We start from the raw sequence: 17,424 nt of genomic DNA on the forward strand, positions 1-17,424 counted from the left end.
CCTGTATCTTCAAATGAAGCCTCAGCAGTCTTCAGTAACACTTTACTGTCAGACTACAGGTCTGGTTACTCTTCCACCATGGTAAGATCTATTTTATAGATAAACACCCCACAAAATGTTATCAAGTTGTTTCTTGCAATACCCTGTTTGTATTAAATATGTCAATGTCAATGGTTTAATACATGTGGACATGGCTGAATGTTTGTTAGACTGTATTCATTAGGGTGTTTTGTTGTCTTTGGTGAGTACTATTGAACGTACAATTGTTTGAAATGAGGAAAGTTCAAGAGTTGTAAATGGTAATGTAATTGTTCTGCTTGTTCAGGACACACATTCATATGCACTCCCCATGACAACAGGTTAAAACCAGTTTGTCTTCTTTTCAACTTTTACTAAATCGACTTCTGAGACATTCAGATGTGTTGAGCTGCACATAGCAATATATGCAAAACACATATATGAAATATATGTTTATGGTTTTCATTGATATAAAAAGGATCACATACTTGTACATATAGTATGTAACATATATTATAAAATACTAAAAATGGCTGTTTTCATATGTAATGTTTTTATGAATACTAGTGGAATTTGTGTTTTCAATCATGGTTGGGACTTTCCATTGACTTATTTTTGATGTGTGTGTATATATATATATATATATATATATATATATATATATATATATATATATATATATATATATATATGCTAGAAAATACCATTAGCTCAGTATATATATACTGAGCTAATGGTATTTTCTAGCACCTCACACAAACCTTTTTGCATTTTAATGAAATATTCTGTCATAATTTACTCCCCCTCATGTTGTTCCCACCCATGACTTTCCTTCTTCCGTGGAACACAAAAGGAGATGTTATGCAGAATGGCAGCCTCAGTCACCACTTTCATTACATCTTTAACATGAAAGTAAATGGTGACTGAGGATAACATATCACATAACAACCTCTTTTTGTTTTTCATCGAAGAAAGTCATATGGGTTTGGAACAACACGAGTGAGTGAGGGTAAATTGTGTGTATATACAGTAAATGTATGCTGTAATTCTGCCTAATGACTCCTTTTGTGTTTCACAGAAGAAATAAAGTCATATGAGTTTGGTACAACATGAGGGTTTTCAGGTTTTACTTACCTTGTGGGGGACGTTTTGTCCCCACAATGTAGGCCAAACCTGAACCCCCACGCACACACCCTATACAGTAATGAATTTCATGGAAACTGTATGTTTGTGTTCGCTGGTGTCATTTGAATACTTTTGGTTTCATCATAAGTCAAATATGTGGTGCGTGGTTGTGTGGCTACGTGTTTATTGTAAGCCATTTAAAAACTAAGAGAAAGAGAACAAAAGTAATAGAATAGTATAAAGGAAAGAAAAACAAACATGAATGTTGCACCACTGCTACATAAAACCCATATGTCACTTTAAAGTGAGGAGAAAAAAAAGCTGCTAAGATTTGGACAAAGATTATTTCCTGGAACTGTTGTAGTTCTAGGGTACTGTATATTTTCTGACCTTTTATTACATTCCCTGTTACGCCTCTTTTCTCTTTGTAGGTCAATAGGATGTTCTTATACGTGATCTTGATGTTGTTTGACACATACAGAGGTAATGTTAAACATATTACAGATCCAAATCCAATGTTACTGCCTTAGATAGTTCACTCAAAAAGGACAATTCTGTCATCATTTATTCACCCCAATGTTGTTCCAAATCCATATGACATTCTTTCCTCCGTGGATCACAAATGTATTAGGCAGAATGTTAGAGACTGACAGCCTCTGTCACCATTCACTGTAATTGTTCGGAAAACAAGATGCAATGAAAGTCAATGGTGACTGAGACTAGCATTCTGTATAACATCTCCTTTTAATGTTCCACGGAAGAAAGTAAGTTTCTTGGATTTGGAACAACACAAGGTTGAATAAATGATGACAAAAATGTCCTTTTTTGGGTGATCTATCCCTTTAACATCTTTTGTAACCAAACATATGACATTTTTCCTAGTGGCCAAATGTTGATTTCTGCAGTCAGTTTATTCTGCATTAATTTATTCTCAACCTAACCTACGAAATGTTCAGTTGACACTTTGAATCTCTGCACACACTGCTTAACCACTGCAAAACACCTCATCACGACACAGACAGCTGATAGATGAAAAAAATACAACCAATTTCTCTTGTTGACTGTGGATGCTGTCTCAGTTATGATGGGTTTAATTCACCTTATTCAGCCCTGCCCCTTTTCCCCACTGCGCTCCTTTGAATTTTGTCATCTAACTTCCTGTTTGTATACTGAGAAGAGTTGATCAAAATTGATTATTTGTGGGAGCACAGAAAGTATTTTTCACCAAGAGTTGATGTTATGAGTACACATCCCTCTAATGCTTGTGAGGTGTTTTTCCTGTCACTAAATATTCGTTTTTTCCAACACTGACGAAGGTAAATTGGACCTGCAGATCACATTCAGACAGCTGACATACTGCACTTTTTCATGATACAAGTGTTTCATTGTTATACATTTAATTCTATTACATTTTTTAGTGTTTCTTCTTGTTAATCATTTGTGTTAAAATGTTAGTTTACATGAAATTTCACACAGCTCGTATTATTATTACATGCAAGTTCATAACATCATTTGTACTTAAATTGTAATTAAATTGTCACCCAGGATGTTTTAAATAAAGTATTAGACTAAAAGTACACCTGTAAAATCTATTTTCTTTTCTCTTTACATCATTATAACTCTCCTAAATTTGACCTCATACATTCCCTTCTAAAGGGACTTTGTTCCCTTCTCACTCAAAGTGCTCGCACTTGATAAAGAGTGGCGTGCTGTCATGGCAACCATGTTACATTCTGTTTCCATTTGTCCTATGAAGGCTGTCTCATTTAAACAAGGCTTGTTTAAAGGACGACACTCGGTATACTGCAGCCTTCAAAGGACGCGTCCTACCTAGCATGAAGCCTTTGAAACGAGACACCGCCACAGTATTCCCATGTGGCAGGGTGGAGGGAGGGGCCCTCGTGATCTTACACACCCGGTCCCGTATTAGGTTAATCAAGCCTCTGAGGTATAAAGGGATCAGTGGAAAGGAGGAGGCGAGAACCGGCTTGATGATATAAATAATAGTTTTAATGATAAACTTAAAAGACAACATAAACACACACATGACGGACATGTCCGCAAACGATCTCTCTCTCCCGCACGATCCCCCGCAGCCGACCTTCATCCCTCACGGAGGCACAACCAGCCCAATACGGGACCGGGCGTGCAGGACCACGACCCGGCCCCGCCCTCCACCCCGCCACATCCCACTTTTCCTGCAACTTCTTTTTTGATTTCTTGATTTCTTTTTACACTCTTTCGCTCTCTTTCTTTCTTTAGCTCGCTCTTTCTTTCACTCTTTCTTTCTTAAGCTCACACTTTCTTTCACTCTTTCTTTAGCTCACACTTTCTTTCACTCTTTCTTTCTTAAGCTCACACTTTCTTTCACTCTTTCTTTAGCTCACACTTTCTTTCACTCTTTCTTTAGCTCACACTTTCTTTCACTCTGTAACGTCTGAATAATGAGGCTGACGAGGAGATGCGGATCCAAACGCAGTTTGAGTTTATTTGATAACAAAAACACTAAATGAACAAAAGAACAACCCACGATGGGGAAAAGAAACATAAACTAGATAAGGTAACCACGGTAGAGACAAACAGGGAACAAGGGAGAGACGCAAACATCAAACAACGATCGATAAAGACTTGAACAAAGACACGGGGTATAAATACACAAACATAGGAAAGGTGGCCAATGAAAGAACAGAACTCAAACAAGATAACAAGGTGATTAACAGAAACCAAAGGCAAATTAATAAGGGCAGGTGTAAACAATGAACAGTGAACACGAACGCTAACAAGGACTATGGAATTACATAAGGGACTAAAGTGAAAACTAAGAAGTGCAAAAGTGACAACAAATGGTAAACAAAAGGGCAACAGAGAAACAAGACAGGGTGGACTATGGAGTTAAATAAGGGACTAAAGTGAAAACTAAGACGTGAAAAGTGACAAGGTGGAAAACAAAGGGCAAGAGAGGGTAACCGTTACACACTCTTTCCTTCTTATCCTCTCTTTCTTTAGCTCACACTTTCTTTCACTCTTTCCTTCTTATCCTCTCTTTCTTTAGCTCACTCTTTCTTTCTTTAGCTCACACTCTCTTTCTTTAGCTCACACTTTCTTTCACTCTTTCTTTCTTTAGCTCACACTTTCTTTCACTCTTTCCTTCTTATCCTCTCTTTCTTTAGCTCACTCTTTCTTTCTTTAGCTCGCACTCCCTTTCTTTAGCTCACACTTTCTTTCACTCTTTCTTTCTTTAGCTCACTCTTTCTTTCTCACTCTTTCTTTAGCTCACACTTTCTTTCACTCTTTCTTTCTTTAGCTCACTCTTTCTTTCACTGTTTCCTTCTTATCCTCTCTTTCTTTAGCTCACTCTTTCTTTCTTTAGCTCGCACTCCCTTTCTTTAGCTCACACTCTTTCTTTCTTTAGCTCGCACTCTCTTTCTTTAGCTCACACTCTCTTTCTTTAGCTCACTCTTTCTTTCTTCAGCTCACACTTTCTTTCTTTAGCTCACACTTTCTTTCTTTAGCTCACTCTTCCTTTCTTCAGCTCACACTTTCTTTCTTTAGCTCACTCTTTCTTTCTTTAGCTCACACTCTTTCTTTCTTTAGCTCACTCTTTCTTTCTTTAGCTCACTCTTTCTTTCTTTAGCTCACTCTTTCTTTCTTCAGCTCACACTCTCTTTCTTTAGCTCACTCTTTCTTTCTTTCTTAAGCTTACACTTTCTTTAGCTCATATATTACAATATTTGCATGGTACTCTTTGTTATACTTCAAAGAATACCATATTACATCTTACAACATGACAAAAATCATGTTATTACCATGCTAGCATATCCAAAAACATGGGACTACCACAGTACTTTTTTTCTTAATGTTTTTCCAGCTGAAATTATAAGCTAAGACAGATTTGTTGTGTGGGACATAAGAGGAAATTGAATGTTTTCTCCCAAAAAAGTGCTTGTAAAAATGAACGCCCAATGACCTCAGTTGATTTTTATATTTGCTTACTCATAATGACATGATGTTGCATGGTAAATGGCTCAGACTAACTGCTGTAAAATGATTCAAAAGACATTTAGTGAAATCTTTGTTTGTAATTATTGTATTTTTGAAACTTTTGATTCAAGGCACACCTTATGATGTAAAAGCTAAAAAGCCTTTATTTCATTTGGGCTTTCACAGTTGGACATTTAAAAAGTCTATCTAAACTAGTCACTGCACACTGATTTTTACTTTAGATTACTAGATTTTGACTAAACAGAATTGTGTAGTCTTGCACCATTAGCATTACCGAACGGAATTGCAAAAATAAATAAAAATTCAAACAGCATTTCCAAATCCACCATCTTCGATTGTCAAACAAACAGATAGTCCCGCCCCCAACTCACACCATTGGGTGAGTTTATGTTGCTGCGTCCGACTGGTCGGTGTGCTCAAACAAACAGAGCAATGTTTTTATAGGGCTACAGTGTTTACAATTTTGGGGGAAATCAACCTACAAATGGCTTACTTATAGTTGAAATAATACACACACCAGTTTTAATGTCAATTTGTCCATTTTTAAGGCTATATTTCAATTTTTTTTATATATATATTTTATAATTTTTTTAAACCTTCAAAATATATTTTAATGAAAATCTTGATTGAGAAACCAAACTTGAAGCCTTATGTTTCTCCCTGCAGCTCAGGAATGTGAGGAGATGACTGATCTTGACCTTCAACACTCCATTGTCGGGACGTCTGTGAATGTTCGATTAATTCTGTACACACGGGCGAATGTCTCTTGCGGCCAGCTGCTCTCCCACCAACAGCCCTTCAGTAATCCTCACTTTGACAGCAGCCGCCCCACCACCTTCCTCATCCACGGCTACCGGCCCTCCGGCTCACCCCCAGTGTGGCTGAATAAGTTTGCTGAGTCTCTTCTAAACCGAACAGACTTGAACCTTATTGTGGTGGACTGGAACCATGGTGCCACTAACATCAACTATTTCAAAGTCGTGAAGAACACACGTGTGGTGGCTGAGAAGCTTATTGATCTCATTCATAAATTGAAGGTACAAGCAAACTTGCTCTGTGCAATTTGGGATTTTTCAACACAAAGGATGCCAGTATCTTTTTAGTCAGTATTATAATCTTGGAACCAGAATGGAAATACTGGAAATTACTGGAAACTGTGGGTGAGCATAAGTGGTTAGTGTGCTAGACGTCAACATTTATGATGGTATGGAAAGTGATATTTTTAAATGAAAATTATTTGGCTAAATTATAATGTAATCATATGATTTCCTGGTTTTATATGAAATTTTTTGCACATTATGGAAATTTCAACAACACAGAACTCAATAACACCAATCCCAACTGGTTCATTTTCTCTGATCTTAAACTTTGCTGATGATGTACGTATGAATTTGAGTTGAACCTATTTACCTTCAATACAATACAGACACTTGAACATGACTGGGTCATATTCCACCTCACTTTCTAGCTCAAAATGAGAAATTATATTTTGTAATCAAGTCAATTTTAGGATTTTGTGCATTGTAACATTATTTTAATTAAAATGAGCACGTTTCCCCTATTCTTTATTATTGTTATGCACAACAAAAAAGAATCATTCTCATTTCTGCAATGTAAAAAAAAAAAGACATAATATTTGAATTGTAAAATATTTATAGACCTAGCAGTATTTGTTTTATTGCTTTTAATTTATTCTGATTTAAATAAAATAAAAAGTACATTGTATAAGTGAGAATAATGTCAAAATGTCCAGACACAATACGTTAATGAATATCTGGTTATGAACTGTGCTTAGTTGTGATGAAAACAATGTCACAATGCAAAAAAAATGTATTGTATTAATATGAGTCTAATTTTAATTCTTTATTTTTCATTAAAAATAAAAGCCTAGTTTTATGTTAAATAGCACCTTTACTAAAAAAAAATGTTAATAACAGCTTAAAGTGCTGTAAGGTTAAGTTCTCTAGGTCCAGTTGTTATGTGACTTTAGACTTTATTAACTTTGTCTGTTCACAGGTGAAGTATGCAGGCATTTTATAATTGCATGTGAATCATTAACCAAACAGACAAGTGCATAAGAGTAAACAATCGTCTTCCTGTCACTATTATGTTTTTCATTGCAGACCTTAATTTGTTACCATAATAGTCAAATCCTAATAGCAAGAAACTAAGAAAAATTATGAAGAAAATCCCATTCTTTAATTATATCATTCATTTGTTTGCTTTAAAGTATTCATTCATTCAAGTGTGAAATGTTCACCACAACATTTGCACACTTTTTTATAACTGACTGGCAGAATCCTAACTGTGTAAAGTAAGTACGTGCCTGTGTTTGACATTGCAGGAAAATGGGGCCACACTCGACACTATACACATGATTGGGGTCAGTCTAGGGGCCCACATTTCGGGTTTCACTGGGGCCAGCTTTAATGGTGAAATTGGCAGAATAACAGGTAAGATACCTCCATCCACTTACTAAACCATTCACCCATCTATCAATCCAGTAAGTGGTGTCGTTTGTGAGATTTCCCATTAAATGAATGTGCATGTGATGTTTTACCCAGCACTGGATCCAGCAGGGCCACAGTTTAATGGTCAGCCTCCCAGTGAGCGCCTAGACCCCTCTGATGCCCAGTTTGTGGAAGCCCTACACACTGACATGGATGGTACATTTTTCTCAAACTGTATTTTTTTCTGTATTTCCCGCATGCTTTTGTAAAATAGCAGTTAGGACTGGATGTTGGAAATAATTATACTGGCGTTAAACATGCCAAGTGTTCAGCTTAAGTGAGTTGGACTTTGTAATTCATTTTTGTTTTCTTTTTCTTGTAGCGTTGGGGTACCGGAACGTCTTGGGTCACATTGACTACTATGCAAATGGTGGAGCAGATCAACCAGGATGCCCCAAAACCATCTTTTCAGGTCAGCTTAAAGCAATTTATTCTTAGGTGAAAAAGTGATGTTAAAGCAAGTTGAGCTATATGGAAAGTATCTGTGTCATGCTGTAGATTACCACAATAATTTCGACTCCATGACTCATGCTCAAGCCCATACGAACTTCTCTCTACAGAGAAACACAAAAGGAGATTTTAGGCAGAATGTTACCATTCACTGTCACTGAATCTTTTTTCCATTCAATGAAAGTAATAACTAACATGTATCCCTAAAATCTCCTTTGAGTATGAAGAAAGTCATACGGGTTTGATTACAACATGAAGGCGAGTAATGATGACAGAATTTCATTTTTGAGTGAAATATCCCTTTAAGAGTTCAAGTCAGTTCTCACCAGTTACAATAAAAATGGCACTTATGTTGACAAAATGTTAACCAATCAAATCCTGAGAGAGAACCTTGCTGCTTAGTTATGATGTAAATTGAAAACAGATATTATGTATATTAAAGAAAATACCTGCATGAGCTCTAGAGAGATGGAGAGAGAGATGTAAAAGGGGTTTCAACATTTCTCTTCATCCTGCAGTGTTGTTCTGGTAACAAAACATTTGTGCTGTTTCTGGCAGTCTTGACAAAGGTGCTGTTTCATGAGGAAGCACCATGATGTCACATGTCAAAATTGCGATGTAGATAGCCTCATTGATGATGATAAACAGGAGCGATAGTTTTATCACATCGCTTGCTTACAGAGACGTGGTATAACGGCATTTGCATGTTGAATTAACAGCTTTATGAGGCTACATCTGTAACATCTTAAGTTCAGTAAATATGCACTTGATTAGATTGAAATTAGATTGTGGCAGACGAGTAATGCATTGATTAGACACTACATAAAGTGGCTTTAGAAGTGCATATATTGTTTGTATTTATTCCCATATTATTTAAAGGTGCACTCAGTAATTAAAAACGTTGAACTCCTAAAGACATGAATTGTAATTTTGCTGTATATGTATAAAATCATGAGCACTCAAATTAAAATGAAGACTCCAGTCATATCAGTAATCTTATAAAAGCTGTTTTATTCTACATGGAGAGGGTCCACACATGGGGGCGGCCATGTTAGAATCACATGACCATCTGAATACTACTCACTTAATCTCAGTAACCATCCTGTTATTTGACACTTTCACTCATTGATTAAAATGATCATGTTTCTACAATGGCATCTGAAACTGAAAACGATTGATTTCAAATGATGCTGCATCCAAGCCACTAGGTGTCAGTGTAAGTCCAAGATGACACAAGGACAAAAGATATTGAGCGCACCTTTAAAATAAGCCTACAGTCAACAGCAATACATTTTGCAATTAAGTTCATCCATCTGTCCTGTTCTCACAGGATGTGTTCTTGTGTTCTGTCTGCACTGTTTTTAATGGTCAATCTATGTACTTATGTGTCAGACAGACACTTTTGGAGCATTCAACTGGTTTTCAAAGTCATTAAGGCTGTTTTTAGGATGCTGTGTGAAGTTAAAAGTAGTTGAATCTTTGAAAATTGTATCGCTGTTTGCTGCTGACTCTGCTTGTAAAAACAGGAAGTTACATGTATTTCAAGCTTGAATTGCTCTTATGGTAGGAAAATACTTTTATTATGGAATTTACTTAGTTCAGGGGGCATGATAAATGGCATTCATTTTGTTAACGCTTCAAACCTTTAAACCGACAGCCCTAATCTATGTTTTTTCTTTTATAATTGGATAGCACAGATTCTCAGACCCTCAACCTTCTCCTAAACCTTCATCTATTCACATCAATATTGCATCTACACTGCCTATATCTACATTCTACATCCATTTATATGCTGCTGAAATCTGTATGTTTTATAATGTATGTCCATTTTCCTAACAAACTTCCATCATGCTTTTTCAAGACTTTTGTCATTAATATCCTTCCTCTCACAACTTGTCACTTGTAGGATCACAGTATTTTAAGTGTGACCACCAGAGATCAGTGTTTCTCTACATGAGCTCTTTGAATGGGTCTTGTCCCATTACTGCCTACCCCTGTGACTCCTACACAGACTTCCTGGATGGGAAATGCATGGACTGTGGCAAGTTTGGGTCTGCTGGATGCCCTCTTTTTGGTATGCTCGGTGTACAAACTATTTGTATGTTTCATTTCATGAATTTCCTATTGTTTCAATGCATTCTGATCACATCATTATATTGTTTAGGTTATGATGCCATTCGCTGGAAGGAGCCACTGGTGCAGATGCAACAATTAAAGACGTTTTTCCAAACAAATGATGCTTATCCATTCTGCAGTGGGCATCATTTTAGAGCATTTACATTTATTGCTATAATATAAACAAAACAAAATAGCGAAAGTAAATGAATATTCCAGGTTCAATACAATTTAGACAGCATCTATGGTATGCTGGCGATTACCACAGAAAATGTCATATGGACTTGTCTTTTAGTTTCTAAATTATTAGTGTTTTTAGAGGTGTAAAGTTGTCTAAATCGTCCTTTTTGGTGGTGGGACTACTATTGGTGTGATTTATTTGGTTAACTGGTTTTACATAGTCATGACAGGAGTTGAAAGATTGGATGTAACTTTGCACAGACAAGGTAAGCGATTTTATCATGCAGAGAAATGTTAGCATTTATAATATTTAAGATTTGTGGCTATATTTTAAAAACAATTTGCATTCTAATGTTTATTAAGGTGCAATGCCTTGCCGCATAAAAGTGCATTACCGTAAAGACGATTTGGCTTGTTTATAAAAACTGAGGTACGATTCAATCAGTAGTGGCTCATGCAACTCATCATTCAAACACAAACATGCTGACACAATATGTGGTGTCTTTGCATTTTCCCACTACAAGGCGGCACACTAAGAACATAATGTTGTTACTAATAGTCTTGCTTTATCTTAAAATGTTGACTTATTGCAGATCTAAATCAAAATGTTATTTTATAATGTTAAAATATGTCACCCTCAAGCCATCCTAGTTGTATATGACTTTCTTCTTTCAGGCAAACACAATCGAAGTTATATTAAAAATATCCTGGCTCTTCCAAGCTTTGTAATGGGAGTGAATGGTACCTTAGATTTGAAGCCCAAAAAAGTGCATCCATCCATCAAAAAAGCAATCCATACGGCTCCAGGGGGTTAATAAAGGCTTTATGAAGCGAAGCGATGCGTTTTTGTAAGAAGAATATCCATATTTATTACTTTATAAACTATAATCACTGGCTTCCGGTAACGGCTGTCTCTGTGTTCACTGGCTTCCTCTATCCTCTCCGTATTCATTACATCTCACCGGAGCTTACGCTACACCTACGTCATACGCGGGTACTCAACTCTCTTGTGAACCCGTGGACAGCCGTTACCAGAAGCCAGTGATTATAGTTAATAAAGTTATAAATATGGATATTTTTCTTACAAAAATGCATCGCTTCGCTTCATAAGGCCTTTATTAACTCCCTGGAGCCGTATGGATTACTTTTTTGATGGATGATGTGCTGCAAAATCTAAGGTACCATTCTCTCCCTTTATAAAGCTTGGAAGAGCCAGGATATTTTTTATATAACTCAGATTGTGTTTGGCTGAAAGAAGAAAGTAATATACACCTAGGATGGCTTGAGGGTGAGTAGCCTACATTTTTGGGTGAACTAACCCTTTAAGTGTTGTTGAAGAACCCCAGGGAGGGGACAGAGAGAAACAGAACTCTACAAGCCATTTACACATTTCCACAGTACTAAAAAATGAAACGCTTAATAATGAAAATAACGTTTTAAATCACAGTAAATTTTAAAACAGAAAGTTTCAAGAGCAAAGGCTTTTTGACATGCAATTTCCATAATCCAAAACATAAAATGTCTTATCACCTTCCCTTATCTTTTGATTGCCAGACTTGGCTCGCTGGCGCGCACTAATACTAATGTTACCTTTAGTTCGGCACTACGTTTATGTGCAGATTTATTTTTGTTTCAGTCTCAATGAGGACTCGTTGCAGTACCATATTTGCCCATAGATTTCCATTGGGAAAACTGAGGGGCGCTGTGGAGTTCAGGAGGGCAGCAGATTCTCTGCCGCACATGCTTGAAAATCGACAGACTTTTTAGACACAATTGGAGCTTTCAGCTACTTAACGACTTAAAAATAGGATACAAACTTTTAGGCATGCTTTTTAATACAAATGTCAGCATGTCTAACACATTTACGGGCAAACAAATTACATCATTGGCAGTTTATTGTATTGATCTATGTTTTCATGTGGATGAATATTTAGGTGGGGCTCTGACTAGCGGCGCCTGTATTCAATATCATTTTCTGTATGAATTGACAGCATTCCACAGATGCTGTCAGTAGAGCTAAACTTGTATTGAACCTATAACATTACTTATAATTTGTCTGCATTTTAATAGTTGTTGGGATAAAGACGTTGGACAATGTTATGGAAAGCCATCTCTTATAACATGTGATTTTTGTTCCCCCAGAGTTCAGTTACAAGGTTGATATTCTGATATGGAACAAGAGAACACACTGGGGTTACTTCACAATTAAATTAGAAGACGGAAAACAAGAGGCACAAGTTGATCTCAACCAGTACGTCTATGAAACGTCCCCCACTCAAACATACACATTCACACTCTCATATCTGACATTTATCTTTATTATAGAACAGTTCTAGATTAATTCATCTGAACTGATTTTTTTTCTCATCTTTACTCCAGTAAGTCCATAATGTTTGAAAAGTATGTGGAGACCAGCCTTCTTGCTCAATTTGATCGAGACATCCAACCTGTTAAAAGAATCACAGTGAAGTTCTGTACAAGGAAAGGTCTAGGACCACGTAAGAAACTACGACTACTCCGCATACGCCTCACTCCTCTACAGAACAACCTCAGGTATGATCTCAACTTCTGTTTTCATGAACAGTATTTTATTTCAATCATTCAGTTAATCGTCAAAACAGTGCATTTTATTCAACCTAGTAATATCAGCCAGTCTCTGTGAAGATTAAATGAGTTCTTGTCTTAACAGATCTCAATTAGTTACATTGGTCATTTGGTTAGTTTTATGGTTTCTTTGGGCACAAGTTGTTCCTTTTGTTTTCAAACAGGTCTCTTTGTCGCTATGATCTTCTTCTAGAAGAAAATAAAGATGTGACTTTCAGACCAATTCCATGTGAAGACTTCAACTTTTAATTCAGAGCCTCCCAAACAAGGATTTTGATTTTGACTATGCATAACACTGACATTAGTGACATAATAGTGTCATTTGATTCATTTGTAGTCTTTATTTTAAAGTATTTAATTGTTGTTTTTTATCCTCTCGGGTCAGTGTCAAGTTTTTATTTACAATCTTCATGAAGATATGGCTGGGCTACTTTGTTTTTTTATGTCATGTAAATAAATATTTTTGTATTTTTTGCTTTTTTGTGTCAGTGATATTTATTGAATTGCCTTAGTTTTCTGTTTTCTAAAATCTACATCTCATACATTGACCTGAAAAATAATGTGAATAAAATCTGAATAACAAAACACTGGCATATTTATGACCAATATCCAAGCTGAAAGATGAAAAAGAGCATGTGATTCTGATTATGTAAATTATATATTCCTTGTTCAGAATCCTCCTACAAAAAGTTTCTCAGTTATAATGCAATCATAATACAACATGAGATGCATCATGAAGACTGAATGAAGTATTAGCTCTGAAACAATGAGGTACAAACATTAACAAAATACATTCATTTCATTGATTCTCTGTTACTAGTTTTAGTCCACTGTTAGAATTTAAAAACATTTGACTCAATATATAAATTCATATTTCATAGTCATGGCATAAACTCGCAAGTGCTGTTTTTCTTGAGTTCTTCTGCAAGCTTTTGCAGTTTTTTTATTTCCACACTTGAGTTGTCCATTCAGAGTCGCAGTGGTGTGTGGTTTCACCACTTCTCAACACTGGCTCACTTGGAGATGTGTTTACTTAGGTGTTCTACATCAATCTGAGGTAAAGAAAGGAAATGTTAAATGAGTTTAGGCTATCAAAACTCTACAATCACAATCATCAACCTTCATGTTAAAGGGATAGTTCACCCAAAAATGAAAATTGTCATCATTTACTCACCCTCATGTCATTCCAAACCCATATGCCTTAATTTCGTCGGTGGAAAATAAGTTACTGGGTCACCATTCACTTTTTCATTTTTGAATAAAAGGTGACTGAGGCTAGCATACCGCCTAACCTCTTTTTGTGTTTCACGGAAGAAAGTCATACAAGTTTTTGAACATGACAGTGAGTGCGGGTATAGTATATAGAATATGCGATTAGAATTGTATAATACCAAAAAGTATGTACACAATACTGCACCACATATGGCACATACAGTAAAAGACAATTAGAACAAGAGCAAAAATATTGCATATTGCACTAACTTATGTTGAGACTTTAGCTGGTCCAGTTCATCTCGTAGCTCTCGGTGCTCCACTTTCATTTGCTCTATGCGGGGTCACTCTGGGTTTAGTTGGTAATGATGCAGAGAGAATAGAGTTGAGAGATGGAGACATGTTTGTGCTAGAACATGGCTTTGGAGCAGAAGAACAGTTGTTATAAGGTTCCTGAAAAACTGAAGAACAAGATCTCAATTGTTCCGCTTTCTCTAATGAAAATGATGGGACTCTGACGGCATTTTTGCAAAATGACATGACGTGGCTCATTACACATATCGCAGCAGGTCCGAGGTGAAGTGTTCAATGTGTGGAGCTAAAAATTAGTTCATTTTATTTCCCCAAACAGGTTTTTAAGGTTAATGCTCCATCGAGTTTTAAATCAATAAAATGTTTCACCTTACCCTAAACTTAGTGTCATAAAAGCAAATGTGAGATGAAAACACAATTGCTGAAGCAACCATAAACAAGCAACTGTTGGGGCAAGCTTTATTTGCAAAAAATATGTCTGAGTTCAGAATGACATAATATTATACTACTATACTATTATTTCAGCCATAATGTCTGTTTTCAAATCTGTTTCATGTTTCCTCCCATCTTCCATTGGTAGGAAAATCAGATAGTCTAGCCCAAAATGAATGCCATTGGTTGAGCCAATGTCCAATGGTCTGGTCTGGATGCCCAAAAAACTGAGCAATGTTTTGATAGCCCCTCATAACCACAGTATTCACACTTTAATATGCAGAGAAAACTATAGGTAAGCCATTCAAAAGTTAATTTTCTCAAACTGTAAATACTGTCTCTGTGGTGCTATAAAGAATTCCTGTGTTTGTTTTGACAGCCCTGCTTAGACCAGCCCCAACAATGTTACTTCATCAATGGTGTGAGTTGGGGCAGAACTATCTCTTTGTTTAATCAATAGGGGCATTTTTAGAAAGCTATTTTGAAAACGCTGTATTTTTGCGATTCCACTAGGTGGCACTAGTGTCACAGAAATTACATACTTCAGCTTTAAAGGGGAAATCCAAAAATAAACACTTCACATTTAAAGGTGCACTCAGTAACTTTTGTCTTCTTGAACGTACACTGACACCTAGTGGCTTGGATGTAGCATCATTTAAAATCAATAGTTTTCAGTTTCAGATGCCATTGTAGAAATTCACTATTCACAGTCAGTCATGATCACTTTAATAAATGAGTGAAAGTGTCAAATAACAGGATGGTTATTGAGATTAAGCAAGAAGTATTCGGATGGTCATGTGAATCTAACATGGCCGACCCCATGTGTGAATCCATGTAGAATAAAACAGCTTTTGTAAGATTACTGATATGACTGGAGTCTTCATTTTAATTTGAGTGCTCATGATTTTATACATATACAGCAAAATTACAATTCATGTCTTTAGGAGTTTAACTTTTTTAATGAGGAAAAAATACTGAGTGCACCTTTAAATCAAAGAATGTCACAGATGGCTATGGACCTACTGTGATGTTTTTGGGTGTGTTTCGGTCTGTGTTACCAGACAGAAACTTGAGAGCCAACAATTCCAGTTCCTGCTGCACTTCATTCATTTCCTGTACTTCCAGTTCCACAACATTTGCCTGCAGAGGGGACAGTAATAAAAACATCAACATTCAATTGCCTTCATAAAAAAGATATTTCTTCTCTAAGTTCTAAATTTCATCCTAAATATAGTTATTCAAGTCATATAATGATATCAGTCATGTAGCTATTAGAGACCATTAGTCATTGAAATGTTCTAGGGTGTGTATGTGATTGTGACTGACACACTATTCAGCCAATAACAGGAGTAACAGTGAAATTAACTCATGTCATTGGTAAGCATGTGTTTTGGAAACTGAAAGTGTATTTTATTGTGATTTTACTTAGGAAAATATTCCCTACAACTAGCATATTCCTTATAGAATAAACACATTTCTCTACACTCCGTATCTGCAGATGAGTGTCTACTGAACTAAGTATAAGCATTTAAGATTAAATCTTCAGATCAAAAATATAAGATGATTTAATTTATTTAAATATAAATAAATATTTATACATCATAATCTTCAACATCAAAATGAATATAACATGGAAATAAATTCTGAATAATTATTAAAAATTAATTAGTAAAATACCTGGTTTAGATAAGTGATCAGCCCCCTAAGAGTAACCATTACAAATTGCTCAGGTGCAACCAATCACCTTGCAGGTCACATACCTGGCTAACTGGCCCCAACCTGACATCAGCTGTAGTTGTTTTTATTACTTCAGAATAAAACCGACTGTTCCATGAGGATTCCATTAATAATAGTGCATGGCAACGAAGAATTCACCATGTTGGAAAGATGCTTTCAAAAGGACTCAAGGATAAAATTGTGGAAATGCACATGTTAGGAAAAGGGTACCAAAAGATTTCAAAGGTTTTAACTATCCCTCTGAGTACCTTTCAGAGCATTATTAAGAAGTGGAAAACACATGGCACCACCAAAACCTTGCCTAGATCGGACCATCCCTCCAAAGTGGATGACTGTGCGAGGAGGATTTTGATTAGGGAAGTTATCAAGAGGCTGAAGGCAACTTTAAAGAATTTACAAGCCCTTATGGCTGAGATTGATCGGTCTGTGTATGTGACAACAATCTCCCAAGTTTACACAAGGCATGGCAGGGTGGCAAGAACAGCGTCTTCTGAAAAAGTGCCAAACTAAGTCTCGTATGTGCAGTATACTGAGAAAAAAAAACACTTCCATGAGGCAAAAGGTTTTATGGTCAGATCAGGTGAGACAAAATGTAACTTTTTGGACTGAACTCCAAGCACTATATTTGGAGGAAACAGTACACCACCTAGAACTGTGAAGCGTGGTGGTGGCAACATTATGTTATGGGGGTGTTTCTATTCAGCGGGACTGAGCAATTGATCAGGAT

The 17,424-nt window shown here is 36.2% G+C and overlaps 1 protein-coding gene across 1 annotated transcript; it reads left to right on the top strand.

Moving 5' to 3' along the window:
* On the top strand, positions 1–13,479 carry LOC127627278 (lipase member H-like). The gene is made up of 11 exons (XM_052103609.1): positions 1–81; positions 1,575–1,626; positions 5,812–6,182; positions 7,490–7,598; positions 7,710–7,811; positions 7,978–8,067; positions 10,012–10,179; positions 10,270–10,359; positions 12,543–12,651; positions 12,780–12,953; positions 13,169–13,479. The coding sequence occupies exons 1-11, from the start codon at positions 79–81 to the stop codon at positions 13,251–13,253; spliced, it is 1,353 nt and encodes a 450-aa protein (XP_051959569.1). The 5' UTR covers positions 1–78; the 3' UTR covers positions 13,254–13,479.
* Positions 13,480–17,424: the final 3,945 nt, after the last annotated feature.

The sequence above is a fragment of the Xyrauchen texanus genome, chromosome 34 (genome assembly GCF_025860055.1).
Source record: "Xyrauchen texanus isolate HMW12.3.18 chromosome 34, RBS_HiC_50CHRs, whole genome shotgun sequence".
Taxonomy (NCBI): domain Eukaryota; kingdom Metazoa; phylum Chordata; class Actinopteri; order Cypriniformes; family Catostomidae; genus Xyrauchen; species Xyrauchen texanus.

Coding starts and splice junctions, on each gene's coding strand:
- LOC127627278 (XM_052103609.1), top strand. Junction 7,812..7,977: donor CCTACACACTGACATGGATG/GTACATTTTTCT, acceptor TTTTTCTTGTAG/CGTTGGGGTACCGGAACGTC. Junction 8,068..10,011: donor CCCCAAAACCATCTTTTCAG/GTCAGCTTAAAG, acceptor TGTCACTTGTAG/GATCACAGTATTTTAAGTGT.